The sequence below is a fragment of the Phoenix dactylifera genome, chromosome 6 (genome assembly GCF_009389715.1).
Source record: "Phoenix dactylifera cultivar Barhee BC4 chromosome 6, palm_55x_up_171113_PBpolish2nd_filt_p, whole genome shotgun sequence".
Taxonomy (NCBI): domain Eukaryota; kingdom Viridiplantae; phylum Streptophyta; class Magnoliopsida; order Arecales; family Arecaceae; genus Phoenix; species Phoenix dactylifera.
The window spans coordinates 12,717,513-12,745,264 of record NC_052397.1 but is presented as its reverse complement, the minus strand read 5'-3'; the positions used below and the strand labels follow the sequence as shown (position 1 = coordinate 12,745,264).

The 27,752-nt window shown below is 42.6% G+C and overlaps 1 protein-coding gene and 1 long non-coding RNA gene across 3 annotated transcripts; both read right to left on the bottom strand.

Annotated features, from left to right (window-relative positions):
- Positions 1 to 22,477: 22,477 nt before the first annotated feature.
- LOC120111230 lies at positions 22,478 to 24,897 on the bottom strand. 2 transcript variants are annotated; one of them, XR_005512310.1, is made up of 2 exons: positions 24,113 to 24,897; positions 22,478 to 22,730 (listed from the first exon to the last, which is right to left on the bottom strand). It is a non-coding gene; the product is annotated as an uncharacterized LOC120111230 (long non-coding RNA). The 2 variants fall into 2 exon arrangements; XR_005512309.1 differs by lacking the exon at positions 24,113 to 24,897 and adding an exon at positions 23,539 to 23,582.
- A 907-nt stretch (positions 24,898 to 25,804) lies between these two features.
- On the bottom strand, positions 25,805 to 27,143 carry LOC120111229 (extensin-like). Its single transcript, XM_039127787.1, has one exon. It carries the CDS (start codon positions 26,970 to 26,972, stop codon positions 26,358 to 26,360), a length of 615 nt encoding a protein of 204 aa, XP_038983715.1. The 5' UTR covers positions 26,973 to 27,143; the 3' UTR covers positions 25,805 to 26,357.
- Between the last annotated feature and the right edge of the window lie 609 nt (positions 27,144 to 27,752).

The window sequence follows — 27,752 nt, the reverse complement described above, 5'->3', positions numbered from 1 at the left end:
GGGTTGGCGAGCAGCGTCTCTATCTATGATGGGTAGAGTTTTGCTGATTAGATCTGTTTTGGGCTCTATGCCTATCTATCTCATGACTAGCACGGTGGTACCACGATCCGTCCTACTAAAGATTGAACGACTGATTCGGGGCTTCTTATGGGGCTCGCTTGGTGGGGGCCGTGGGGTGCACCTGGTGGCATGGGAGAGTATTTGCCTCCCTCTCAGGGAGGGTGGCCTTGGGGTGTTGTCTCTCCGGGAGAGACGAGAGGTGCTCCTCGCCCGGCATGCTTCCCGCTTCATCCTGGAGCCGCAGAGCTTCTGGACCCGGATCATGACCGCCCGCTATGGGGGGGTAGGCCGGGAGGGCGGGGTTCGAGGTGGGCGGGGGTATTCCTTTTTATGGCGTGAGATTGCAAGATATGTGCCCATGGTGTCGGTTCACACTCGATGGCTGATAGGCGATGGCCGCAGTATTGACGTGACCAGGGACTCATGGGTTGATGGCCTCCCCCTGTGCCGTTGGCCGACTACTGTTAGTGTTGAGGCTGGGGAGGGTTTACAGGTCTGTGATCTTATGACTCCCGGGGAGGCTGGATGGGACGAGACTCGGTTAGCCCGCTTCTTCGGGGAGCATCTGGCGGAGTGGATTCGCTCCCTCCCTCTGCCACAGAGTGGTGGACCAGATGTACGAGTGTGGAGCTCCTCGACCAGTCCCAGAGTCAGGATGAGCGTCCTTTCCCGCATTCTTAGGCGGGAGTATGTACCTGGTCCTGACTGTGCCTGGATCTGGCGATTGGGCCTTCTCCCGAGGGTTGCGCTGTTCCTCTGGAAGGTGGTCTGGGATCGTCTTCCAACGAGAGCAGTACTTGGTGGACGAGGATTGAGGATCCCCCTGGAGTGTGGGGTGTGCGGTGTGGCCGAGACGGTCGACCATGCTTTGTTTAGGTGCTCTAGGGCGAGGGATACTTGGCGTTTGGCTGGGGTTCCGCAGCCGGTATGGTTCTGTAGGGACCAGTTCTTACAGGCCATGCGCCTGGCCTCGGAGTCCCCGGCGCTTCGTCAGGAGGTGACTCGAGTGAGCTGCACTGCCTACCAGATCTGGTTGGCTAGGAACGCTCGAATTTTTGGTGAACGATGTATGCCGCCGAGATTTGTGGCCGAGAGCGCCCGGAGTCAGGCGGCAGAGATGTGTCATGCCTCCTCCACTGGAGGGACCTTGACAGCTCGGGACATCTGGGGCCCCCACCTTGCTTCGGCAGCATCTCACACGGTGTTTTTCACCTGGGAGCCCCCACCCCCGAGTTTTCTCAAGGTCAATTTTGACGGGTCAGTCCTAGATGGTGGCACGAGGGGTGGTGCGGGCTTCGTCATTCGGGACCCTTTGCTAGGGTTGTAGCCGCTGGTGGTAGTCACTTATTTGATACCTCGGTTCCGAGTGCGGAGCTGAGCGCTGCCTGGGCAGGCTTTCGTCATGCTCGGTGCGTGTTACAGGCTAGGTCTATCACCCTAGAGGGTGATTCTGCCACCGTTATCAGTTGGATCCGAGAGGGTCCTAAGGGTGACGGTAGTGACCACCCTTTGCTTCGTGATATATGGACTATGGCGAGGGATGGAGGGGCCTTTCAGGCCAAGCACATCTACCGTGAAGCCAATGGGGCTGCGGATTGGGTGGCTGCATTTGTAGCTCGCCATTCCGGAGACACATTGTGGACTGGTGATGGGGAGTTGCCTTTGGCACTCCGAGGTATCCTATTTTTTGACTTTATTGGGTGTATCCGTACCCGACAGGTATGATCCACCCGTATTAGCAAAAAAAAAAAAAAAAAAAAAAAAAAAAGGGGCAAACAGTTGGTGAGCCAGCTTATGTTTGGCTCCAAATTCAGCTGAGGCTTAATTTCCATATAATATCTTTTTATAATTATTTTATATACAGGTTTTTCATATATTAGTCCCTGAAATGTTCCATATTTCAATATTAATTCTGTCATTTCTTATTTGTATTTTAATCCCTAAAATCTTGTACCTTGTTACTTACATCTCTCGTGCTAATTCGAAGCAGAATATTCTGCTTATATTCTACTAAATTGTTAAATTCATATCTTCTGGATATTTTTCCTCCTAACCCTCACACTTAATCAACTCACTAAGTTGTTCCCCTTCATTGTTAGCTCCTACTGGCGAAGTCTTGAATGAGAAGAGGCTGAATTTTGAGCCTCAGTCACTGTTAAAACAAGAAAATTGTTGTCATATAACATTTTTAACCTTAACTAATATTCAATTAATGAAAACTAGCAAAGGGACTGATTTATGCAAAAGCAAAACATTTATAAATATTTTTATATAAATATAAAAATGATTTGGATTTATAATTAGTGTTCAGGTTGACCGGAGATTTTTGGGATTAATAGCAAAAAAAATGCTTTATCCATTTCTAGGAGGAAGGAAGGTAGGTTTATCCGTACTATAATTATATATGATCAAACATTTAGGGATGCATGATTGAAGACTCGAACCTAGAACATCATCTAGTTGCTAAGTAGATGGAAGCGGTCAATGAGATAAGCCCCCATTTTCTTAATGGTTATTTCGTATATCTAAATATTTTTATATTCACATATTTATTATAATTTAATTTAATTTAGATAAAGTAGAATATGACTTAGCTATTAGATTAAGATAAATTAATATAATTTACCGCAAAGTATATAAACGAAGGTATTGGAACACATCAATCTTTTGATAGATCTCTTCCACGAGATATAAACAACACGAGTTCAGCATGAAAATAGTAGGAACTATGAAAATAGAAACCCAAAGGCTAGATGATGGACATCGCGAGGAGATAAGGAGACAGATAAATAACTTTTAAGGATAGGATGTTGAAGGAAGGAAAATGGGGTTTAGATGTAGAAATCTATTCCATGTAAAATGAGATGGCTAATAGCATTAAGAAAGTGGTTGCATATGTATTAGGAGGATGAAACAAAAAAAAAAAAGGCTATCTGGTAAGCAATTTTGTTGCTGAAATGAGAAAGATTGGTTGGCAGTTAAGGCTAAAAGAGAGTACTATAGTAAACTACATAGGAGTAGACAAACGTATAAAAGCTATAACGTGATTAGGAGACAATTTAAGAAGGCGGTATGAGAGGCTAGATTCAAGGTGCAGTATGAAGAATTATATTACAAGTTAGAAATTAAAGGATGTCGTAAAAGATATCTATAAAACAAGACTAAAGAAAGAACAATTAAAAGCTTGGCATAGATTAGATGCATCAAAGATGAAGATCAAAAAGTTTTGGTTACAAAAAGATGAGAACAAGAAAAGATAGAAAAGTTATTTTTTTTATAAGCTATTAAATGGAAGTCATATAGATGATTTAGGATATCGTACTAGTTTCTATTAAGGATAGAAATGTTGAGTGTATATGTAGAGTTAAAATATCTAATATAAAGAAAACTATGGAAAATATGAAAATAGGAAAAAACGATTGAGCATTATGTCACCGAATTAAATTAATTTTTTTTTATTATATAAGAATAATCATCACATTCTTCACACCTAACGTCCCAATGTCCCTAGTGTCTACCCACCTACACTCATATCGTGTATGATTCTTTGTCTTAGATTCTATCCATGTATGCTCTGATACCACTTAAGTTGTCACGCCCCCGTCCCGAGATCACAAGCCGGGGGTCGCGCCAACCGCCGCACACCCGTAGGAAACTCTCCCCACGAGCATGCAAGGCATCTAAACCAAACACCTCAATTATGAAATTGTAGAATAATTGAACAGAATAAATGCAATCTTATTCCATTGACTAACTCAAGTCATAATGACTCACAAGTCTAAATACGCAGCGGAATAATCATTTACCAACATGCAGAAACCTAGTCCTTAAAATAACAAAAGTCCACTAATCATAATAAATGTCCATAATAACAAATCAACTTAAATAACCCTAATCTAAGATAACTTGTGCCACAAATCATTCTAGTCGCTCTCCTATTTTGAATCTCCAATAAACTAGTTCTCGAAATCTGTAAAACAACAAGAGATGGTATAATGAGCTAGACAGCCCAGTAAGTAATGAACACTCTAGCTAGATAAATCAAGCAATAATATGTGAAAAATAAATAAATATGCAGTTCCAAAGTATAAGCCATATATTTCTTAAGTTCAAAAGATTCTTTTTGCGGTTTCAAGATTCTTTCATATATTCAATTTATCATGTCGATCCTAGACTATGACCACATGTTCCCTGTGGTGGGGTCATCAACACCGACTAATCTTCTTGCGGTGAGTCCCTCAGGACAGTCAATTGCCAACGTATCTGCCCCCATTGGCGGGGTCCTCAACATAGGCAGGTCGATAGTTCAGTTTGTTCTCTATTTCATATTTCAGTTATATATATATAAAAAAACATACAATGTCAAAACCAAATGTCGTTCATATCTTAATTTCTTTCAATTTATCAGATTCAACTCAACAGCCAGGAACTATGACCACATGTTCCCTGTGGTAGGGTCATATCACCGACTATTCTTCTTGCGGTACCAATGTATTAGCCCCCATTAGCAGGGTCCTCAACATAGCCCGACTGCAAGTCTGAATCTATTTCAAGTCATAATCTTTTCTTACATTATGTTTAGTGTTCCAAGCCAAAAGGTACAATATCAAAGCAATTAAACACAATTCAAATCAGAAGCAAATACGTTCGTTCATAATCATATAATATTCTAAAATACAGATAAAATTCATGCATCAAATTCGAAATCATGAATAATTCGATTCGTGAAACATATATATAGTTTGCCGATAAATCTAGAAAAGAGGTTACATCACTTACCTTACGAACGCGATCCACAACAAATCCAATTAATTCCGCAAATCCCTCGCAGAACCTAATATTCAAAAACCATATTTTCTTTTAAAATTCATCACAATATATATATAAAACCTAAAATTTAACATTCTCCCAGGGCCGACCCTGCCGAAGTGTCTAGCACCCCGGGTTCGGGTTCGGATCCGGGTTCATGCCCGTAAACCACCCTCCTTTTATTTTTTTTTTTTCTTTCTTTCTTTTTTTTTCTTTTCTTTTTCTTTTCTTCTTTCTTTTCTTTTCTTTTTCTTTCTTTTCTTCTTTCTTTTTCTTCTTTCCTCTCCCGACTCCCTTCTTCTCCTTCGGTGAAACAGGGGACCCCCATGACCCCCTGTCGCCGCCCCCTCTTCTCTCCTCTCGATCGAACCCAAGGTGGCCGCGGTGGCCGGCCTTGGCAGCGGCAGGAGGTGGCGGAGCAAGCCCGGCCACCCCCGGTGATTGGCAGCGGCGAACACGCCGACGGCTAGGGCAAGCCGTTTTGGACCCAATCCGGCGATCGGCCGACCCCAACCCCCCAACACATCATGGCCAAGCATCAAGCAAGGAGAAGGAGAAGTTTACCTTAGCCCCGACGAAGATCCGGCGCCTCTCTTCTCCAGCGGCAAGGAAGAAGAAGACCACCCGGTGCCGTGGCTCCTCTCTCTCTCTCTCTCTCCCTCTCTCTCGGTGGCCACACGAAGAAGAACCGCCCCTGCGTGCGGCGGCTCTCTCTTTCGGTGGGGTCAAAGGAGGAGAGGAAGGAGAAGGAAGCCCTAAAACAGGGCTCCTCCTTCTTCTTCGAGATGGAGGATCCATCCCGCTGCCTCACGTGCGTTGCACGTCAGGCCAAGGTTTGGGACTGGGCCGGTCGAGTGGACCGGGCCCAGTTCCGGGTTCTTACATCCCACCCTCCTAAAAAGAAAATTTCGTCCTCGAAATTTCTGTACCTACAATTTCAAAAAGTTGAGGGTATTTCTGCTTCATCTCATCTTCCAGTTCCTAGGTAGCTTCTCTTTCTGTGTGATGGCTCCACTGCACCTTGACATAAGGTATAACACGGTGTCTCAAAACTTGATCTTTTTTATCCACTTTCTGCACTGGATGCTCCTTATATGATAGATCTTCTCTAACTTGTAACGGCTCAAGCTCCGTGACACTACTTGGGACTGGTATATATTTCTTCAACATTGAGACATGGAAAACATCGTGTACACCAGCCAGAGAAGGCGACAAGGCAAGTTTATAAGCCACCTTACCAATTCTTTCTAAGATCTCGAACGGACCAACAAATCTGGGATTCAATTTTCCTCGAATACCGAATCTTGCAACTCCCTTTGTAGGTGATATTTTAAGAAATACATGGTCACCAACTTGAAATTCTAATTCTCGTCTTCTATTATCCGCATAACTCTTCTGTCTACTTTGTGCAGTCCGAAGGCGATCTCTGATTAGCTGAATTTTCTCAACTGTCTGTTGTACAAGTTCAGGGCCCAACAATCTTCGTTCACCAATATCATCCCAACAAATTGGCGAACGACATTTTCTTCCGTATAAAGCTTCATAAGGTGCCATTTGTATGCTACTCTGATAACTGTTGTTATATGCAAATTCTATCAGAGGTAGATGCTCATCCCAAGAACCCTTCATATCTATGACGCAAGCTCTCAACATGTCCTCGAGTATCTGAATGGTCATCTCAGACTGACCATCGGTCTGAGGGTGAAAGGCAGTACTAAAACATAACTTTGTTCCTAAAGCTTTATGCAAGCTTTTCCAAAATTGTGATACAAATCTAGTATCTTGATCAGACACAATGGATACTGGAATACCGTGCAGTCTCACAATCTCTTTAATGTATAATTTAGCTAGCTTTTTCAGACCGAACCCAACTTTGATAGGTAAAAAGTGTGCCGATTTGGTTAGCCTATCTACTATCACCCACACAGCATCGTTAGAACTGGGAGTCTTTGGCAGTCCTGTTACAAAGTCCATGGAAATTTGTTCCCACTTCCATAGTGGAATGTCAAGAGGTTGACGCGGCCCTGTTGGTCTTTGGTGTTCGGCCTAACCTGCTGACATACTAGACATTGTGCCACGAATTGAGCAATTTCCCTTTTCATGTTGTTCCACCAATACAATTCCTTTAAATCTCTATATATCTTAGTTCCTCCCGGATGCACTGTATATCCAAACTGATGAGCTTCTTTCAGAATTTTCTGTTTAATTTCCAAATCCATAGGTACACAAATTCTATTCCGATACCTCAAAGATCCATCCTCATGTATCCCGAATTCAGATATATCTCCTGCTTCTACTGACTCCCGAATCTTCAATAACTGCTGGTCATTACGTTGAGCTGTCTTGATCCTCTCTATGAGTGTCGGCTGAACCTGCATATAAGCCAATTGAGTCCCCGAGCCAAGTACTCGGATCTCTAATTCAAGTTTCCTCACATCTTCCAAAATATGTGGTTGGCTAGTAATCAAAGTGGCCATATTTCCTATTGACTTTCTACTTAAAGCATCTGCAACAACATTAGCTTTTCCAGGGTGATAATTAATCGTTAGATCATAGTCCTTCAATAATTCCAGCCATCTTCTTTGTCTCAAATTCAGTTCCTTCTGGGTAAATATATATTTCAAACTCTTGTGATCTGTAAACACCTCGCATCGTACTCCGTAAAGATGATGTCTCCAAATCTTGAGAGCAAAAATCATAGCTGCTAACTCCAAATCATGAGTGGGATAATTTTGCTCATAAGATTTTAATTGTCTAGAGGCATAGGCTACTACTTTACCGTGTTGCATCAAAACACAGCCGAGTCCCTTTTTTGAAGCATCACTATAAATTGTGAATCCATCATCGCCTGTAGATATAGTAAGAATAGGTGCTGTAACCAATCGCCTCTTTAATTCCTGAAAGCCTCGTTCACAATCTTCAGTCCATTCAAACTTAACTCCTTTTTGAGTTAAGCGAGTCAAAGGTATAACTATAGAGGAAAATACTTCCATAAATCGTCTGTAATAGCCTGCCATTCCTAGAAAGCTGCGAATCTCAGAAACATTAGTAGGCCTGTTCCATTGTACTACAGCTTCCACTTTTGCTGGATCCACAGAAATTCCATCTCCGGATATGATATGCCCCAGAAACGATATCTCATTCAACCAAAACTCACACTTCTTTAATTTAACATAGAGCTTCTCGCTCCTTAAGAGTTGAAGTATGCTTCGTAAATGTTCCTCATGTTCTTCTTTTTCTTTTGAATAAATTAAAATGTCATCAATGAACACCACCACAAATCGATCTAGAAAGGATTTAAATATTCTGTTCATTAAGTCCATAAAAGCTGCTGGGGCATTCGTCAATCCAAAAGGCATCACCAAGAATTCATAATGTCCATAATGAGTTCTGAATGCAGTCTTGGGTACATCTTCCGCTTTGATCTTTAGCTGATGATATCCTGTGCGGAGATCAATCTTAGAGAAAACATGTGCACATTGCAACTGGTCAAATAAATCATCTATTCGAGGCAAAGGGTACTTGTTCTTTATAGTGACTTTATTCAATTCTCTATAGTCAATGCAGAGTCTCATGCTTCCATCTTTCTTTTTCACAAAGAGCACTGGAGCTCCCCAAGGTGACACACTAGGTCGTATAAAACCCTTGTCCAGTAAATCTTGCAACTGATCTTTCAATTCTTTTAATTCAGCTGGGGCCATTCGATAAGGAGCTTTAGAAATCGGACCTGAACCGGGTACAAGATCAATAGTGAATTCAATTTCTCTGTCCGGTGGCAATCCTGATAACTCCTCGGAAAAGACGTCCGAAAATTCATTCACTATAGGATTATCCTCTATCTTTAGTTCATCTTGTTGTATATCAATTACTGAGGCCAGATAACCTGTGCATCCTTTCCTTAACATTCGTCCAGCTTGCAAAGTTGAGATAATATGAGGAAAAGCAGTTCCCTGGTTTCCACAGAAACTGAATGCCGGTTCCCCCGGAATTTGGAAATTTACCCTCTTGCCATGACAGTCCACTGAGGCATGATAGGTAGCAAGCCAATTCATCCCCAGAATGACATCAAAATCCCGCATATCAAGTACAATTAGATCCACAGATAACTCCCTATCTATTATTTCAATTTTGCATGCCTTGCATATAACATCAGTGCTCAACATACCACCTACTGGCGTCTCCACATAGAACTTAGTGGTCATAGATTCACACAATATATTATGTGTTTTGATAAAGCTTGAGGATATGAATGAATGTGTGGCACCCGGATCAAATAAGACATAAGCATAAATATCGAATACGGGAATAGTACCTGTCACCACTGCATTAGAAGCTTGTGCATCCTGCTGTGTAAGTGCGAACACCCTTTCTTGAGTCTTTGGCCTCTGGCTTCCTTCCATTGCCTGCGTAGATTTAATCTCGTTTCTTTGTGGGCAATCTGCAATTTTATGACCTTTCTGTCCGCAATGAAAACAAGAACCTATAACCCAGGGACAATTTGCAAATTCATGATTACCGCCACATCTTGAACACTTTCCATTCTCATTTTTGGGATTTCTATCTTTATTTGGCTTCTGAGCTGGATTCTTGAAATTCTTGTTTTCCCCCTTTAAATTCAGCAGGTCTGTTTCTTTTCTTTTGGTTTTTTTCTCTTTCAGCAAAAGCTTCGTTGACTTCCCTTTCAATGATTAAAGCTTTATTCACCATAGCTGCATAGGTAGTCAACTCATAGGGTACCACTTGCTTCCTAATTTCAGTCTTCAATCCCATCTCAAACTTGTGCACTCGGTCTTGCTCATCCTCTACCAATTTCGGAACAAATTTGGCTATGTGGAGTGATTGATTAAAACCCTATTTGATTTTGATGAGCTCAAAGCATTTGAGTATATTTCTTGTTTACTAATGAATTCAATTGAGTGTTTTCAGTGAAAATCTTCTCTAAGTGTCTCTAGACTTGGTTCATAGTATTTTAGATAAGTTAAGAAGTCAGCTTGAACCAAAGTCTGAGACTCGAGTCGACTCCAGAGTATCACGAGTCGACTCCAAGCGTATCAAGTTCACTGGCACGGGCTCGAGTCGACTCCGGATCGGTACGAGTCGACTCTGACTGAGAACAGACAGACGAATAGAAAGCTTCAATTCAAAACCTGTCAGCGAGTCGACTCCCGAAGTGCGCGAGTCGACTCCAATGTTTACCGAGTCGACTCCGGAGAAGTATGAGTCGACTCCAAGGAGTCACATGCAGAAAAGTCAGAGAGCAGTTTTCGGGTCTGAGATTCGAGTCGACTCCAGTGGAACGCGAGTCGACTCCGATGGTTGGCAAGTCGACTCCAAAGAAAGTGAGAGTCGACTCTCAGAGGAACACAAGGAAAAAGACAGAAAGCATTTTTCGGACTCTGAGATTCGAGTCGACTCCCGCAATACGCGAGTCGACTCCGAGACTCCGCGACCACAAAGAAGACAGAAGACCAAGTTACTACCTCTGAGATTCGAGTCGACTCCCAGACAGCTAGAGTCGACTCCAAGGCAGCTTCACATCAAAAAGGCAGAAGACCAAGTTTCGGAAACTGAGAGCCGAGTCGACTCCGAGGAAGTTCGAGTCGACTCCAAGACTGGACGAGCCAAAAAGACAGAAGATAGGAAGTTCGGGCTCTGAGCGCCGAGTCGACTCCCAGGATTGACGAGTCGACTCGAGTGGACCAAATTCAAAAATAAATCCACGGACTCCATGGGATGAGCCGACTCCGAGAAAGCCAAGTCAGCTCCAGAAGTTGGCGAGTCGACTCTGGGTCAAGACGAGTCGACTCCCAGTCGCGAAGGCAACTTTAATTCAAATCTGGAACAGTTGCCGAGTCGACTCCGGAAAAGTATGAGTCGACTCCCGCTACAGACGAGTCGACTCCTGATCGCGCGAGTCGACTCCAACCCACCAATGGACACATTGTCAGGCTGTTCAGAGTGTGCAGAACGGGCAGAAAAAGGTGTCTAACGGCTAGTTTCCGTGGGGGTTGGTTTAAATAGCCACAGAAGACTGTAGCAAAGTAGAGAACAACCATTCCACTCCAAGTATTCAAGCATTCAATCTCTGCAACCTGTTCTTCAACGAAAAAAGAGGGAAGAGCTGCATTAACTGCATCCACCTACATCTTTCCAGCAATTAAAGAATCCTCCTCCTGCATTCAAGTCGACTACACATTCAAGAGGAGACCCGAAGTTTAAGAAGCCATTCCTCTTCTCCAACTTAAAAGCGTTTGAGGGCTTCTAAACTCTTTTCAGATTATATTGTTTTCCATCTGCTTTTGAGAAGCTTAGTTTTCTGTTTGTCTATATTATTTACAACTTGTATCTGCTTGGTTCAATCGGAAGATTGAATCAAGGGTATTGAGGTTGGTTGGTGAGCCGAGTGTAAAACCAACGTGTGTAAGGGTTCGATTGTGATCCCGGGAAAACAATCGGGGTGGTTCTAGTCGGTGAGCCTGGGAAAACCGACCGAGTTCGTTGTGAGCTCGTAAAACAACAAGTTTGGTTGTGAGCTTGGAAAACAACCGGCTGTAATCCAAGGGGGTTATAGTGAATTCCCAAGTGAGACTTGGGGAGTGGACGTAGGAGCAAGGGTTAGCTCCGAACCACTATAAAACTTGGTGTTTGTGATTGATTGTCTCTCTTCTTCTTCCTCTCATATCACTCACAGCACATAGCAATTAATTAAACAACTTGCAATAGTTTTAATTAGTCATTTACAACGTTTTAAATAGCTAAATTATTTTAAAACCCAATTCATCCCCCCTCTTGGGTTGTCTATCTGGGCAACAAGTGGTATCAGAGCCTAAACTCTTCCACCCAAGAGTAAAAGATCGAAATGACAACTCCATTTGGATCTTCTCACATTGAGGGTCGGTCCACCCAAAGACCCCCATTCTTTAATGGATCCGACTACTCATATTGGAAGGCTAGGATGAGAATATTCATCCAAGCCCAAGACTATGAGATGTGGACCATTATAGTAAATGGCCCATACATCCCATCCATATATGTAGAAGGTGTCACGGTACCCAAACTAGAAAAGGATTGGGATGAACATGACATGAGAAAGGCACAACTAAATTCTAAAGCTATGAATGTGCTTTATTGTGCCTTAGATAGAAATGAATTCAATAGGGTCTCAACTTGCAATTCTGCAAAAGAGATTTGGGACAGACTTGAAGTGACTCATGAGGGCACGAATCAAGTCAAAGAATCCAAAATAAATATTTTGGTTCATAAATATGAACTATTTAAAATGGATTCTAATGAAACAATCACATGCATGTTCACTAGGTTTACTGATATTGTCAATGGCCTAAAAAGCCTTGGCAAGAACTATACTAACAGTGAGCTTGTCAGGAAAATTCTTCGGTGTCTACCAAGGTCATGGGAAGCTAAAGTGACGGCAATCCAAGAAGCCAAGGACTTGAACAAGTTACCACTTGAGGAGCTTCTTGGATCCCTAATGACGCACGAGCTAACCATGAAACAACACAACGAGGAAGAGTCCTCCCATAAGAAAAAGGTAATAGCTCTAAAATCTACTTCATCTAACAAGGACTTATCTTGCAGTAGCAGCAGTGAAGAAGAAAAACATGAGGAAGATGATGGTGAGGCACTTCTTGTGCGCAAATTCAGAAAATTCATCAACCACAAGAAGTCCTATCATCAAAGGAGAGGCCCCTCAAATTCCTACCGCAAGGACAAAGGTAAGAAAAGGAAAAATGAGGGGATTGGGTGTTACGAATGCAAGAAGTCGGGTCACATAAGAGCTGAGTGCCCTTTACTGAAGAAGAGGAGCAAGTACAAGAAGAAGAAGGCTCTTGTCACGACACTATCCGACTCGGACTCATCATCCTCTTCATCGGATGAGGAACAAGAGGAAAAGGCCAATTTCTGCTTCATGGCCAATGGAAATGAGGTAACGCTCGAATCGCCTTTAGATTTTACTTTTGATGAGCTTTATGATGCTTTTAATGAACTAATGATTGAATATAAGACTATAAATGTTAAAAACAGAGAATTAAAAGTAACTAACCAAACTTATATCCGTAAGTATGATTCATTAGTTAAGGATAAGGATTTAATCACCAAAGAAAATATAGACCTTAAGACAAGCAACCAACTTTTAACTCAAAAGACTAATACCTTAACTAAGGATAATGAAAAACTAACTAAGGAACTTTCAGAACTTAAAAACCATAAACAAATCTTAAACAAGGATCTCACAAAAGAACTAAATGATCTAAAGGCAGAAAATCAAACACTAACCAAAGAACTTAACAAATACAAATCTTTGGTTGAAAAATTTACATGTAGTTCTGAAAAGTTAAATATGATACTCAATAGTCAACGAGCAGTATTTAATAAAGCGGGTTTAGGGTATAAACCAAGAAATAAACAAAAACTTCTTAGTAACTTCTTTGTTAAAGCTGGGGAAAGTAAAACTAAGAAAATAACCTGCTTTTGTTGTGGAACTATAGGTCATAAAGCAAATGTGTGTAATTTTAGGAAAGGTAAAACAAAAAGGAAAATTAAAAGGGTATGGGTTCCAAAAGGAACCAACATGACTAACCATGAAGGACCCAAGAAAACTTGGGTACCTAAAATTATATAATCTGCTTGTGTAGGAGTGTCTTGCAGCCAAGGTCAACAAAAACTGCTGGTATTTGGATAGTGGCTGCTCAAGGCACATGACGGGTGACAAGGATCAATTTTTCACCCTTGAAGCTAAGAAGGGAGGTGCTGTGACTTTTGGAGACAACAACCAAGGTCACATCATTGGTATTGGTAAAGTTCAAATCACCCCTTCTACTTTTATTGATAATGTTAGATGTGTTGATGGTCTAAAGCATAACTTATTAAGCATTAGTCAACTATGTGATAAAGGGTATGATGTTATGTTTAAACCATCACTATGCATTATAACAAACCCTAATGACAATAGTTTAGTTTTTAAAGGAATTAGACGTGGAAATGTATATGTTGTAGACCTTGAAGATCTTGCAAAACATAACTAATGTTTAGTTGTTAATGAAACTAAAGATAATGATGCTAGTTGGTTATGGCACCGCAAGTTAGGTCATGCAAGCATGGACACAATAACTAAACTAGTTAAAAGAGATTCCGTGATAGGTTTGCCAAAATTAAAATTTGAAAAGAACAAAATATGTGAAGCATGTCAATTTGGCAAACAATCTAGGAACTCATTTAAATCCATAAAATGTGTCTCTACCTCTAGGCCTCTAGAATTATTACACATGGACCTATTCGGACCAACTAAAACAACAAGCCTAGGTGGAAATAAATATGGTCTAGTTATTGTAGATGATTATTCTAGGTACACATGGGTCATGTTCCTAGCACATAAGGATCAAGCATTTTCTGTTTTTAAGAAATTCCATAAAGAAGTAACCAATGCTAGAGATACCTCTGTAATAGCTATTAGAAGTGACCATGGTACCGAATTCGAAAATCTGTCATTTGATGAGTTTTGTAGTAAAAAGGGGATAACCCATAATTTTTCTGCACCTAGGACACCACAACAAAATGGAGTTGTGGAGAGGAAAAATAGAACTCTAGAGGAAATGGCTAGAACTATGTTATGTGAAAGTAACCTTCCTAAGTACTTTTGGGGAGAAGCCATTAATACCTCTTGTCATATATTAAATAGAGTTCTATTGAGACCCATCATAAAGAAAACACCTTATGAACTTTGGAAAAACAGAAAACCAAAAGTCAATTACTTTCATGTTTTTGGATGTAGGTGTTTTGTTCATAATAATGGGAAAGATAATCTAGGTAAATTTGACTCTAAATCTGATGAGGGAATATTCTTAGGTTACTCTACAACTAGTAAAGCCTATAGAGTCTTTAATAAAAGAACGTTAGTTATAGAAGAATCTATACATGTTGTATTTGATGACTCTAGTGATTTTTCCTCTAGTAAGAAAGTTAATTTTGATGATGATGTTGAAATTCTTGAAGAAAAGATAGATGAAATGACATTACAAGATGATAATCAAAAGTTGAGTGAAGGAGCATCATCAAGCCAAGAGGCTATTGTGGATCATGGGCTAACTAAAGCTTGGAGGTATGCTCACGGGCATCCTAAGGAACTAATTCTAGATGATCCATCTCAACCGGTTAGGACTAGAGCATCCCTTAGAAATTTAAATAACCATCTAGCTTTTGTCTCACACTTTGAGCCCAAACATAGAGAAGAAGCCGAAAATGATGTAAATTGGATAAATGCAATGCAAGAAGAATTAAACCAATTTACTAGAAATAAGGTATGGAATCTAGTAGAGAGACCTTCTGAATATCCAATTATAGGTACTAAATGGATTTACAAAAATAAACTTGATGAAAATGGAATTGTTATAAGGAATAAGGCTAGACTAGTAGCAAAGGGTTATAATCAAGAAGAAGGTATAGATTTTGATGAAACCTTTGCTCCAGTAGCTAGACTTGAGGCCATTAGATTATTATTAGCGTATGCATGCTCTAAGGACTTCAAACTATTTCAAATGGATGTAAAAAGTGCATTTTTAAATGGGTATATTAATGAGGAGGTATATGTAGAACAACCTCCTGGTTTTGAAAATCATCAATATCCTAATCATGTATATAAACTGAACAAAGCACTTTATGGTTTAAAACAAGCACCTAGAGCATGGTATGAGAGGCTTAGCAAATTTCTATTAGAACATAAATTTTCTAGGGAAAATATAGATACAACACTGTTTCTGAAAAAGCAAAACAAAGATATGTTATTAGTACAGATTTATGTTGATGATATCATTTTCGGTGCTACTAACAATCGCCTCTGCGAAGAATTTGCTGATTTAATGCAGAGTGAATTTGAGATGAGCATGATGGGAGAGCTGAACTACTTCCTCGGGCTTCAAATCAAACAGTCTGAAGGAGGCATCTTCATCAATCAAGCCAAATATATCAAGGAGATGCTTAAGAAGTTTGATATGGAGGGAAACAAGTCAATCAGCACCCCCATGAGCTCATCATGCAAATTAGACCAAGATGAATCAGGTAAATCTGTAGATCAGAAACTGTATAGAGGTATGATAGGATCCTTATTGTATCTTACTGCAAGTAGACCTGATATTATGTTTAGCGTTTGCATGTGTGCTAGATATCAGGCTAATCCTAAAGAATCACATCTAGTTGCAGTTAAGAGAATTTTTAAATACTTAATAGGAACTAAGAATATAGGATTATGGTACTCTAAAGAATCTAGCCTAAACTTAATAGGATACACAGATTCAGACTTCGCTGGATGTAAGCTTGATAGAAAAAGTACCAGCGGATCTTGTCAATTTCTAGGAGAAAATCTTATCTCATGGTTTAGCAAGAAACAAAACTCGGTTGCATTGTCTACTGCTGAAGCTGAATATGTTGCAGCCGGGAGTTGTTGTGCTCAAATCTTGTGGATTAAACAACAACTAGAAGATTATGGCATTAAACAAGATAAAATTTCCATTAATTGTGATAATACAAGTGCCATTAATCTAACTAAAAATTCAATTCAGCATTCAAGAACTAAACACATTGAGATAAGACATCACTTCATAAGAGATCATGTATTGAATGGTGATGTGACACTCCAATTTGTTTGTACTGATGATCAATTAGCAGATATTTTTACAAAACCCCTAAGTGAAGAGAGGTTTAGTGTGCTTAGGAGGGGATTAGGAGTGATTGATCCATCCTAGTGGTAGTTTCCACTAGATTCATTGATTTTGATGATTAGATTGTGGTTAAAATAGAGTTTCTTTTTACTGATCATCAAATCAGATCATACTTTAGTGTTTTTCCCTCATTTGGCACGAATGTAGCATGATTTTTAGGTGCGTGCCAAAGTTAGAGACGACTCGAGTAAGTTTCAGAGTCGGCTCCTGAGGGAGAGTCGACTCGCGCATTTGCGGGAGTCGACTCGCAGAGATGGCAGCTGAGGGGGAGTCGACTCACATATAGTCGGGAGTCGACTCGAGGTCTACAGGCGCATAAGGAGAGTCGACTCGCGCATATTCTGGAGTCGACTCGAGGTCGAGTCGACTCGCGACTCAGTGGAGTCGACTCGCAGTCGGGATCCGACTTTTTAACCCTAACTTTGTCGTTTCGAAAACACTTCTTTCTCAAGCCGCCACTGTTCACAAGCCCTAGAGCCGACTCCTAGGTCGTCCCCAAGGCTTTTTCCGTCGACCCTTCACCGTCCCCTAGGGTTTTCCTCCCTTTCTAGGTCGTCCCCGGTCGTCCCCAAGACTTTCCTGTCGGTTCTTCACCGTTCATTAGGTTTTCCTCCCATTTTAGGTCATTATGCCGCGTAAGACCGTAGTCCGGAAGAGGTCCTGACCTGAGGCCGGTCCCGAGCGGCGCTCCAAGGCTCGGCACGATCCCGCGAGGCCACAACCTCCGGCTCGTTCCCCGCCTAGGGCGGTTCCCGCGAGGCCATTAGCCGGGAAGGCCGTCACCACCGGGAGATATGTCGACTTCGACTATCTCTCCCGGGAAGGGTTCACTATAGGTGATAGACTCAGGGCCCAGGGCTTAGAGTACTTCCTCACCTTAGATCTCCCCACATATCCAGGGCTCATTAGAGAGTTCTACGGTACCGTCCATCGGGGAGATGGGGGTATCGAGGGCACAGTAGCCGGTGTCCCTCTGTTCGTTACGGAGGATCTTATTGCCTACATCCTCCACCTTCCACTAGTAGGGGTGGCTCCCACACACCCTGAGGACAGGGTTGAGGCCCTTACGGCCGTTCTAGGGCATCCACCCCAGTCACCCATAGACGAGGTATCCGCTAGCTCACTACTGATTGAGATGCGGATCCTCTTGAGTATATTGTCTAGGTCCATCTTCCCTAAGACCGGGAGATTTGACTTTGTATCTGAGAGAGACCTAGCTCTCATGTTCTATATGCTTCATGACACCCCAATCAACTTTCCCAAACTCATATATCGATACATGTGTGAGCCACTAGACAGACCTAGGCTCACCCTACCCTACGGCATGGTCTTCACATTATTATTTAGGGAGTACGAGATTCCTATCCCTGAGGGGGAACCCTTTCGCGCATTGCGATGGACTGATCGCACGCGTGCAGGGACCCTACACAGGATGGGGTTTCGGAAGAGAGAGGGGATTTGGGTTAGGAAGTCATCCATCACCACACAGACCACCAGACCTTCCCCCAGTCCTGAGCCCAATTCTGACTTTCCTGACGTACCAGACTTTCCACCCACTTCTGCTCCTACCACTTCCGCCGGACCCTCCTCCTCGGCTCCACCACCCATGGAGGTCCGCATTGATCCTGAGCAGCTCCGGGAGCTGCGGCAGGAGATAGTCCGAGATCTGAGGGATGAGTTGCTTCGGGAGCTCCGAGGTTCGATGCCCACTCCCTCTCCTGCGCCCACATCTTCCGCGTTGGTTCCTTCCCTGACAGCCGTGACTGACATGACGGCTGAGGTGCGGCAAGAGATATACAACATGAGGACCTTGATGCAGGCCCAGTTCCATAGCATGGGTGAGGTCACGAGCACCACTCGACAGATGCGGGATGACATCGGCCGTGACATGTCCACCACTACCGCGGGGGCCGAGCGCTTGTCGAATGTGCTCATCGACAAGCTGGACGGACTGCAGAAGTCGGTGCTCGAGCTGGATACGACACAGAGCAGGGCCATCCAGGCCATCATTCGCCAGCTCGAGAACGTCACCAATGCGGTCCAATCACTCGTGGAGCGCATGCCTCGAGGAGACACATCCTCGAGAGGAGGAGCCACATCCTCGAGAGGAGGAGATACATCCTCGAGAGGAGGAGCTACATCCTCGAGGAGACCATAGCTACTTTTTGTGTTTTGTTTTGACATGTATTGTTTTGCTTTACTTATTGTATTCTGAAATGTACTTACATACAAATTAATACAATGAGTAGCCGCATTTTTCTTCAATACTGTGCCTTTTGATCTATGTTTGATTGTGTGTTCTGATTACCTCCTTTTTGATATGATGACAAAAAGGGGGAGAAATATGTATAAAATATGTAAAAGGGGGAGAAATATGCATAAAATATGTAAAAGGAATCAATGGAAATCAATAAAAAGATAAACTCTTAAAACACACAAATTTGTTCTAAGTGGATTCGGTACCTCGAGGCTCATTATCTCTCTTTTGGGGCTCCTAATGGAGTAATCTCCAGAATCTATTCAAGGGATATTCGGAGATTAGCTGAATCCTACTCAAGAACAAATTGACAGATTTTTCCTCTAAAAACCAAAATTTCAGTTCAAAAACTTCAAAGCATTAAAAGGAAATTCAAAGAATCAAAACAAAGTAGAATGCATATGTTGAGGGGGAGAATCTGAAATTTTAACAAAGCTAAATCATTAAAGATATATAAGCCAAACAATTGATTGCATAATATGAAGGCTTATATAATTCCAAATGAAAGGGGGAGCTTTAACTCCGAAATTTACTGTTTCACTCCTTTCAAGCTTGGATAAATTGAATTACCAGACATTTGAATTCATTTATGGATTTTATTTCATTGTTTATTGTGCAATTCACTTTACATATACTCAATGTTTTGTCATCATCAAAAAGGGGGAGATTGTGGAGTGATTGATTAAAACCCTATTTGATTTTGATGAGCTCAAAGCATTTGAGTATATTTCTTGTTTACTAATGAATTCAATTAAGTGTTTTCAGTGAAAATCTTCTCTAAGTGTCTCTAGACTTGGTTCATAGTATTTTGGATAAGTTAAGAAGTCAGCTTGAACCAAAGTCTGAGACTCGAGTCGACTCCAGAGTATCACGAGTCGACTCCAAGCGTATCAAGTTCACTGGCACGGGCTCGAGTCGACTCCGGATCGGTACGAGTCGACTCCGACTGAGAACAGACAGACGAACAGAAAGCTTCAATTCAAAACCTGTCAGCGAGTCGACTCCCGAAGTGCGCGAGTCGACTCCAATGTTTACCGAGTCGACTTCGGAGAAGTATGAGTCGACTCCAAGGAGTCACAGGCAGAAAAGTCAGAGAGCAGTTTTCGGGTCTGAGATTCGAGTCGACTCCAGTGGAACGCGAGTCGACTCCGATGGTTGGCAAGTCGACTCCAAAGAAAGTGAGAGTCGACTCTCAGAGGAACACAAGGAAAAAGACAGAAAGCATTTTTCGGACTCTGAGATTCGAGTCGACTCCCGCAATACGCGAGTCGACTCCGAGACTCCGCGACCACAAAGAAGACAGAAGACCAAGTTACTGCCTCTGAGATTCGAGTCGACTCCCAGACAGCTAGAGTCGACTCCAAGGCAGCTTCACATCAAAAAGGCAGAAGACCAAGTTTCGGAAACTGAGAGCCGAGTCAACTCCGAGGAAGTTCGAGTCGACTCCAAGACTGGACGAGCCAAAAAGACAGAAGATAGGGAGTTCGGGCTCTGAGCGCCGAGTCGACTCCCAGGATTGAGGAGTCGACTCGAGTGGACCAAATTCAAAAATAAATCCACGGACTCCATGGGATGAGCTGACTCCGAGAAAGCCAAGTCAGCTCCAGAAGTTGGCGAGTCGACTCTGGGTCAAGACGAGTCGACTCCCAGTCGCGAAGGCAACTTTAATTCAAATCTGGAACAGTTGCCGAGTCGACTCCGAAAAAGTATGAGTCGACTCCCGCTACAGACGAGTCGACTCCTGATCGCGCGAGTCGACTCCAACCCACCAACGGACACATTGTCAGACTGTGCAGAGTGTGCAGAACGGGCAGAAAAAGGTGTCTAACGGCTAGTTTCCGTGGGGGTTGGTTTAAATAGCCACAGAAGACTGTAGCAAAGTAGAGAACAACCATTCCACTCCAAGTATTCAAGCATTCAATCTCTGCAACCTGTTCTTCAACGAAAAAAGAGGAAAGAGCTGCATTAACTGCATCCACCTACATCTTCCCAGCAATTAAAGAATCCTCCTCCTGCATTCAAGTCGACTACATATTCAAGAGGAGACCCGAAGTTTAAGAAGCCATTCCTCTTCTCCAACTTAAAAGCGTTTGAGGGCTTCTAAACTCTTTTCAGATTATATTGTTTTCCATCTGCTTTTGAGAAGCTTAGTTTTCTGTTTGTCTATATTATTTACAACTTGTATCTGCTTGGTTCAATCGGGAGATTGAATCAAGGGTATTGAGGTTGGTTGGTGAGCCGAGTGTAAAACCAACGTGTGTAAGGGTTCGATTGTGATCCCGGGAAAACAATCGGGGTGGTTCTAGTCGGTGAGCCTGGGAAAACCGACCGAGTTCGTTGTGAGCTCGTAAAACAACAAGTTTGGTTGTGAGCTTGGAAAACAACCGGCTGTAATCCAAGGGGGTTATAGTGAATTCCCAAGTGAGACTTGGGGAGTGGACGTAGGAGCAAGGGTTAGCTCCGAACTACTATAAAACTTGGTGTTTGTGATTAATTGCCTCTCTTCTTCTTCCTCTCATATCACTCACAGCACATAGCAATTAATTAAACAACTTGCAATAGTTTTAATTAGTCATTCACAACGTTTTAAATAGCTAAATTATTTTAAAACCCAATTCACCCCCCCTCTTGGGTTGTCTATCTGGGCAACAGGCTAGTTCTGTGAATTTGGCTTCATATTCGGCCACTGTCATGCCCCTTTGCTTCAAATGGATAAATTCTTGTTCCTTCTGTGTCCTTACACTCCGAGGAAAATATTTATATAGAATGCTTTTCGAAATTTATCCCAAGTGAGAGGTCCCATCATGCTCAAATTTATGCTCCAACATCTGCCACCAATTAAATGCTTCTCCCTGCAACATGTATGATGCAAACAAAAGTTTTTCATCGTCCCGGCATCTTAAGACAGCAAATGCTTTTTCCATCTCTGTAAGCCAATTGTCTGCTTCCAAAGGTTCTGTAGTCCCCTGAAAAGCTGGAGGAGCCAGCCTCTTAAATTCAACTATGCTGCTACGATGTTCACACTGTTCCCCTCATCCTTGTTGTGGCTGTGTCTGGAGCAACTGTGCTTGTTGTTGAGCAACTGCTGTTGCACCTGCTGTTGCATTTGCATGAGGCCCACCATGGTCTACATAACCTGGCTTAAGCCCGGTTCCTGTCCTGTTTGAGGGCTCACGACTCCCTCCTGCTGAGGGATACTCCCAACCCGTTGGGGTGTGCTGTCAGCATGCCGGTTCGGTGTCGCATCTGCAGCACTAACAGTAGTCTTTTTCGTCCGACGTTGAGGCATCCTGACCTATATGCATCAAATAACAGCAGACTCATAAAAAAAAGCTCACCGAATTAAATTAAATTTTTTTTATATATATAAGAATAATCATCACATTCTTCACACCTAACGTCCCAATGTCCCTAGTGTATACCCACCTACACTCATATCGTGTATGATTCTTTGTCTTATATTCTATCCATGTATGCTCTGATACCACTTAAGTTGTCACGCCCCCGTCCCGAGATCGCGAGTCGGGGGTCGCGCCAACCGCCGCACACCCGTAGGAAACTCTCCCCACGAGCATGCAAGGCATCTACCAAACACCTCAATTATGAAATTCTAGAATAATTGAACAGAATAAATGCAATCTTATTTCATTGACTAACTCAAGTCATAATGACTCACAAGTCTAAATACGCAGCGGAATAATCATTTACCAACATGCAGAAACCTAGTCCTTAAACTAACAAAAGTCCACCAATCATAACAAATGTCCATAATAACAAATCAACTTAAATAACCCTAATCTAAGATAACTTGTGCCACAAATCCTTCTAGTCGCTCTTCCATTTTGAATCTCCAATAAACTAGTTCTCGAAATCTGTAAAACAACAAGAGATGGTATAATGAGCTAGACAGCCCAGTAAGTAATGAACACTCTAGCTAGATAAATCAAGCAATAATATGTGGAAAATAAATAAATATGCAGTTCCAAAGTATAAGTCATATATGTTTTAAGTTCAAAAGATTCTTTTCACGGTTTCAAGATTCTTTCATATATTCAATTTATCATGTCGATCCTGGACTATGACCACATGTTTCCTGTGGCGGGGTCATTAACACCGACTAATCTTCTTGCGGTGAGTCCCTCAGGACAGTCAATTGCCAACGTATCTGCCCCCATTGGCGGGGTCCTCAACATAGCTAGGTCGATAGTTCAGTTTGTTCTCTATTTCATATTTCAGTTATATATATAAAAAAAACATACAATGTCAAAACCAAATGTCGTTCATATCTTAATTTCTTTCAATTTATCAGATTCAACTCAACAGCCAGGAACTATGACCACATATTTCCTGTGGTAGGGTCATATCACCGACTATTCTTCTTGCGGTACCAATGTATTAGCCCCCATTAGCAGGGTCCTCAACATAGCCCGACTGCAAGTCTGAATCTATTTCAAGTCATAATCTTTTCTTACATTATGTTTAGTGTTCCAAGCCAAAAGGTACAATATCAGAGCAATTAAACACAATTCAAATCAGAAGCAAATACGTTCCTTCATAATCATATAATATTCTAAAAGACACATAAAATTCATGCATCAAATTCGAAATCACGAATAATTCGATTCGTGAAACATATATATAGTTTGCCGATAAATCTAGAAAAGAGGTTACATCACTTACCTTGCGAACGCGATCCACAACAAATCCAATTAATTCCGCAAATCCCTCGCAGAACTTAATATTCAAAAACCATATTTTCTTTTAAAATGCATCACAATATATATATAAAACCTAAATTTTAACATTCTCCCAGGGCCGACCTTGCCGAAGTGTCTAGCACCCCGGGTTCGGGTTCGGATCCGGGTTCATACCCGTAAACCACCCTCCTTTGTTTTTTTCTTTCTTTCTTTTCTTTTCTTTTCTTTTTCTTTTCTTCTTTCTTTTCTTTTTCCTTCTTTTCTTTTTCTTCTTTCCTCTCCCGACTCCCTTCTTCTCCTTCGGTGAAACAGGGGACCCATGACCCCCTGTCGCCGCCCCCTCTTCTCTTCTCTCGATCGAACCCAAGGCGGCCGCGGTGGCCGGCCTTGGCAGCGGCAGGAGGTGGCGGAGTAAGCCCGGCCACCCCCGGCGATTGGCGGCGGCGAACATGCCGACGGCTAGGGCAAGCCCTTTTGGACCCAAATTCGGCGATCGGCCGGCCCCAACCCCCAACACATCATGGCCAAGCATCAAGCAAGGAGAAGGAGAAGTTTACCTTAGCCCCGATGAAGATCCGGCGCCTCTCTTCTCCGACGGCAAGGAAGAAGAAGACCATCCGGTGCCGTGGCTCCTCTCTCTCTCTCTCTCTCTCTCTCTCTCTCTCTCTCTCTCCCTCTCCCTCTCTCTCGGTGGCCACACGAAGAAGAACCCCCCCTGCGTGCGGCGGCTCTCTCTTTCGGTGGGCTCAAAGGAGGAGAGGAAGGAGAAGGAAGCCCTAAAGCAGGGCTCCTCCTTCTTCTTCCGGATGGAGGATCCATCCCGCTGACTGGGCCGGTCGAGTGGACCGGGCCCAGTTCCGGGTTCTTACATATGCTTTGGACAAGGGTAAGACTCTTTGGGGTGGGACGCCCGCCTAAACTAGCTACCTAGGGGATGGTGCTCCGCAATGGCTGAAAGTGGTTGCTACGGTCGGCTCTAGGTACCTCATGGTCAACAATGCTGGAGTTGTTGTGTGAGGACGAAGTCACTGATGCTCTTTTCCCGGGGGAAGTGGAAGAAAGCTCACTGATGTCTGCCGGTTGGGATGGTTGGAGAATACTCCTTCGGAGCACGTCGGCGTACGTCTCTCCCCCTCGGTAGGACGTGTGAGGGGCTCGTTAAATTTCCACCCCTCATCTGTCACCTCAATTTCAGAAGCTGGGCACCACCACCATTCCGGGAGGATGGGGTTTTTGTGGTACTGCCTGGGCTTGCTAGGTCGCCTGGGTAATCCAGGACGGGGCTCAGAGACTTTGATCCATTATTTACCTACAGTCTTAGGCCGAGGAGGTTTAAGAGACCGCTTTCTTTCACTCCTAGATTGTGGTCGGTAACCAGGTAGGGGTGGGGGTGGAGTGGGGTGAATGGGGGAAGGCTGGAGTTTTCCTGGTTGTCGTCGGACGCCCAGTGGAATGGCGTTAGCTCCTGACAAGGGGAGTTTGAGGTCGACGTAGTGGGATTTCACAGTAGCTGCTGCTGAGACAGGTGGGGCTGAGAGAAGATGGTGGTAAGAGGGGGGTTGTTTTGAGACTGTAAGGTCTTGGAGGAGGAGGAGGAGGGGCCTATGGCGAAGTTGGTTTGAGCAGGGGAAGGTTTCTCGTGGCGAAGGGGACTCAAACCCCATGAGAAGCTATGGCAAAGGGGACTCTTTCTTTCATTTTGGTAGGGCCCAGCTTATATTATAGTTTTTTTGTTACACTTTATTACTACGCAAGTATAGCAAAGGTCACAGTCGCTGCAAAATATTGTACCAATGATTCTGAACGGACGCAAAAGATCACTTTGAAGCTATTCATTTGTTGTAACAACAAACAATTTTGGTATCTCTGACAATTTTCCTTGACGTCGAGTGCATCTCTCTCTCACGCGCACAGCAACCACCGTATATATCTCTCTCGTCTTAAATCACTCTATGCTATTCTATTAACTGGAAAATTGATAATGGTTGTTTTCTCGGAAAAAAAATCGACAACGGTCGGTTGACCATGCCAATTACACGGAAACTTTCAAATGCCATGCATGTAATGTCAACAAAGATATTGTTTCTTAGCAAGCTCTCCGGCCCCAGGAAAGCTCCACTCAACCTACTTATTTTTTCTTCTTATTTTAGAAAAAGTAATATATCCTGTAGGTATAGCCTTAGCATAATGGAGTCGACTCCAGGCTCACCATATGTAAAGTTGCAGCACGGATTCACAAGCATCCAAGCTATGGAAAAAGCAATAGTATATATAAATGTCTTCCATGAACAATCCATACAGCAACGAATACCAGCTGGGCTACTGCAACGTGGAGCTCACAAGGAACTCGCTCCACATTTCAAAATAAAAATAGAAATATAACGAAAACCCATGGATATGAGCTGTTAACAATCAGGGATTCGGAACCCCATGCTGGTTTTTAGAACTACACAGAATATAAGACAATATATATAAAGGCCCGATCTAGCAGCATTCGGTAGTAGATTTCTGATACGTATTCTGTAAAGGAGTATATATCTGCATGCCCATAGTGACGATGGCAGTGATCATGGAAACGGGAGACTTCGAATAATATATATGGTGGAGGTGGTGATTTACAATAAGCTGGTGGAAGAGGATAGTGGTAATAATATAGGGAGGCGGTGGTGCCGATGAGTACTTGTAAGGTGGAGGAGGTGGATAGCGATAATAGTAAGGGGGTGGAGGAGTGAGTAGTATTTGTATGGTGGTAGAGGAGGTGCGGAGTACTTTTAAGGTGGTGGAGAGGGGAATCTGGAAGCGTTAACGGTAGGGAGGTGGGGGAGGCGGGGAGTATTTGTAAGGTGGAGGAGGTGAGTAGTATGGCGGTGGAGGAGGTGAGTAGTATGGCGGTGGAGGAGGTGAGTAGTACTTGTATGGCGGTGGAGATGGAAAGTCATAATAATAAGAGTGGTGATAGTACGATGGTGGAGGTGGCGAGGTATATTTATAAGCCGGTGGGGGTGGAGAGTTGTAGTAGTAGGAAGGTGGAGGAGGCGAGTAGTATTTGTATGGTGGCGGGGGAGGTGATGAGTACTTGTAAGGTGGTGGTGGTGGTGGTGGTGAGTGATAATAATAATCATAATAGGGAGGCGGAGAAGGGTATTTCTTGGAATCGTAGTAGGGTGGTGGAGGAGGCGACGAGTACATGTAAGGTGGTGGAGGAGGCGACGAGTACTTGTAAGGTGGTGGAGGAGGTGAGGTGTATTTGTAAGGTGGTGGTGGTGGTGGAGGTGAATAGTAATAGTATGGAGGTGAAGGAGATGGTGGTGGAGGAGATTTGGGTTCAGGGAATGCATCTGTCATAACGCTGCAGGCCATGACAAAGAGCAACACCGCGAGCTTGAGCCTCGCGCTCTCTAGACAAGCCATCCGCATCGATCTCTTCAAAAGCTAAGCAAATCTTCAAGTCTCTGAAGTATGGGCTGCGCGTCGTCCAATGCACAATCCTCTGTCCCTTTTATAACCAATACTTGATGGTTGACGAGGTTAGTTAAATGCAAAGTATTATCATTATCGATGACCCGGCAATATGTGTTACGAGAAGCTTAAACTTTAATATATGGAGCTTACGTTTTTATTAATTCTGTTGTAATATAATAAACAATAGCCTAATTGATGTTTGTTAAAGATGACGCCTGCAAGTTACACTTACCATAATTTGAATGGTTCTACATGACCAAGCTTAGTATTAGGAATGACAACAAGTAGTATTTTCGTAAAATTTGTCCTACCTATATCCAAATTTGTTTAAAACTCTACTATCCAAATTCATCCAAAGTTCAATTAAAAATTGGACCAAAAATCTTAAATCCATCTCATAAAAAAAAGTAAACCTGTCGGATATCCAAAGCCATCTAATTAGTCTTTAGGATTGGGATGCTTAAGTAATTGGGTTAGGTACCCGACCCAAATTTACGAAAAAGATAAAAGAAAAAAGAGGGATAATATCAAATAAAAATAGGTATAAATAATTTGGCAAACAATCTAAATACAAATAACTTTTGCAGCTTTGTGGTAAATATAGAGTTTAAATATTCTTTAGATTTGGAATTCAAGTCCTCTCACAATATATATATATATATATAATTTTATAAAAATATATATATAATATATAATTGAATTCGGGTAGTAGGTATCTAAAGATTGAATTCCAAA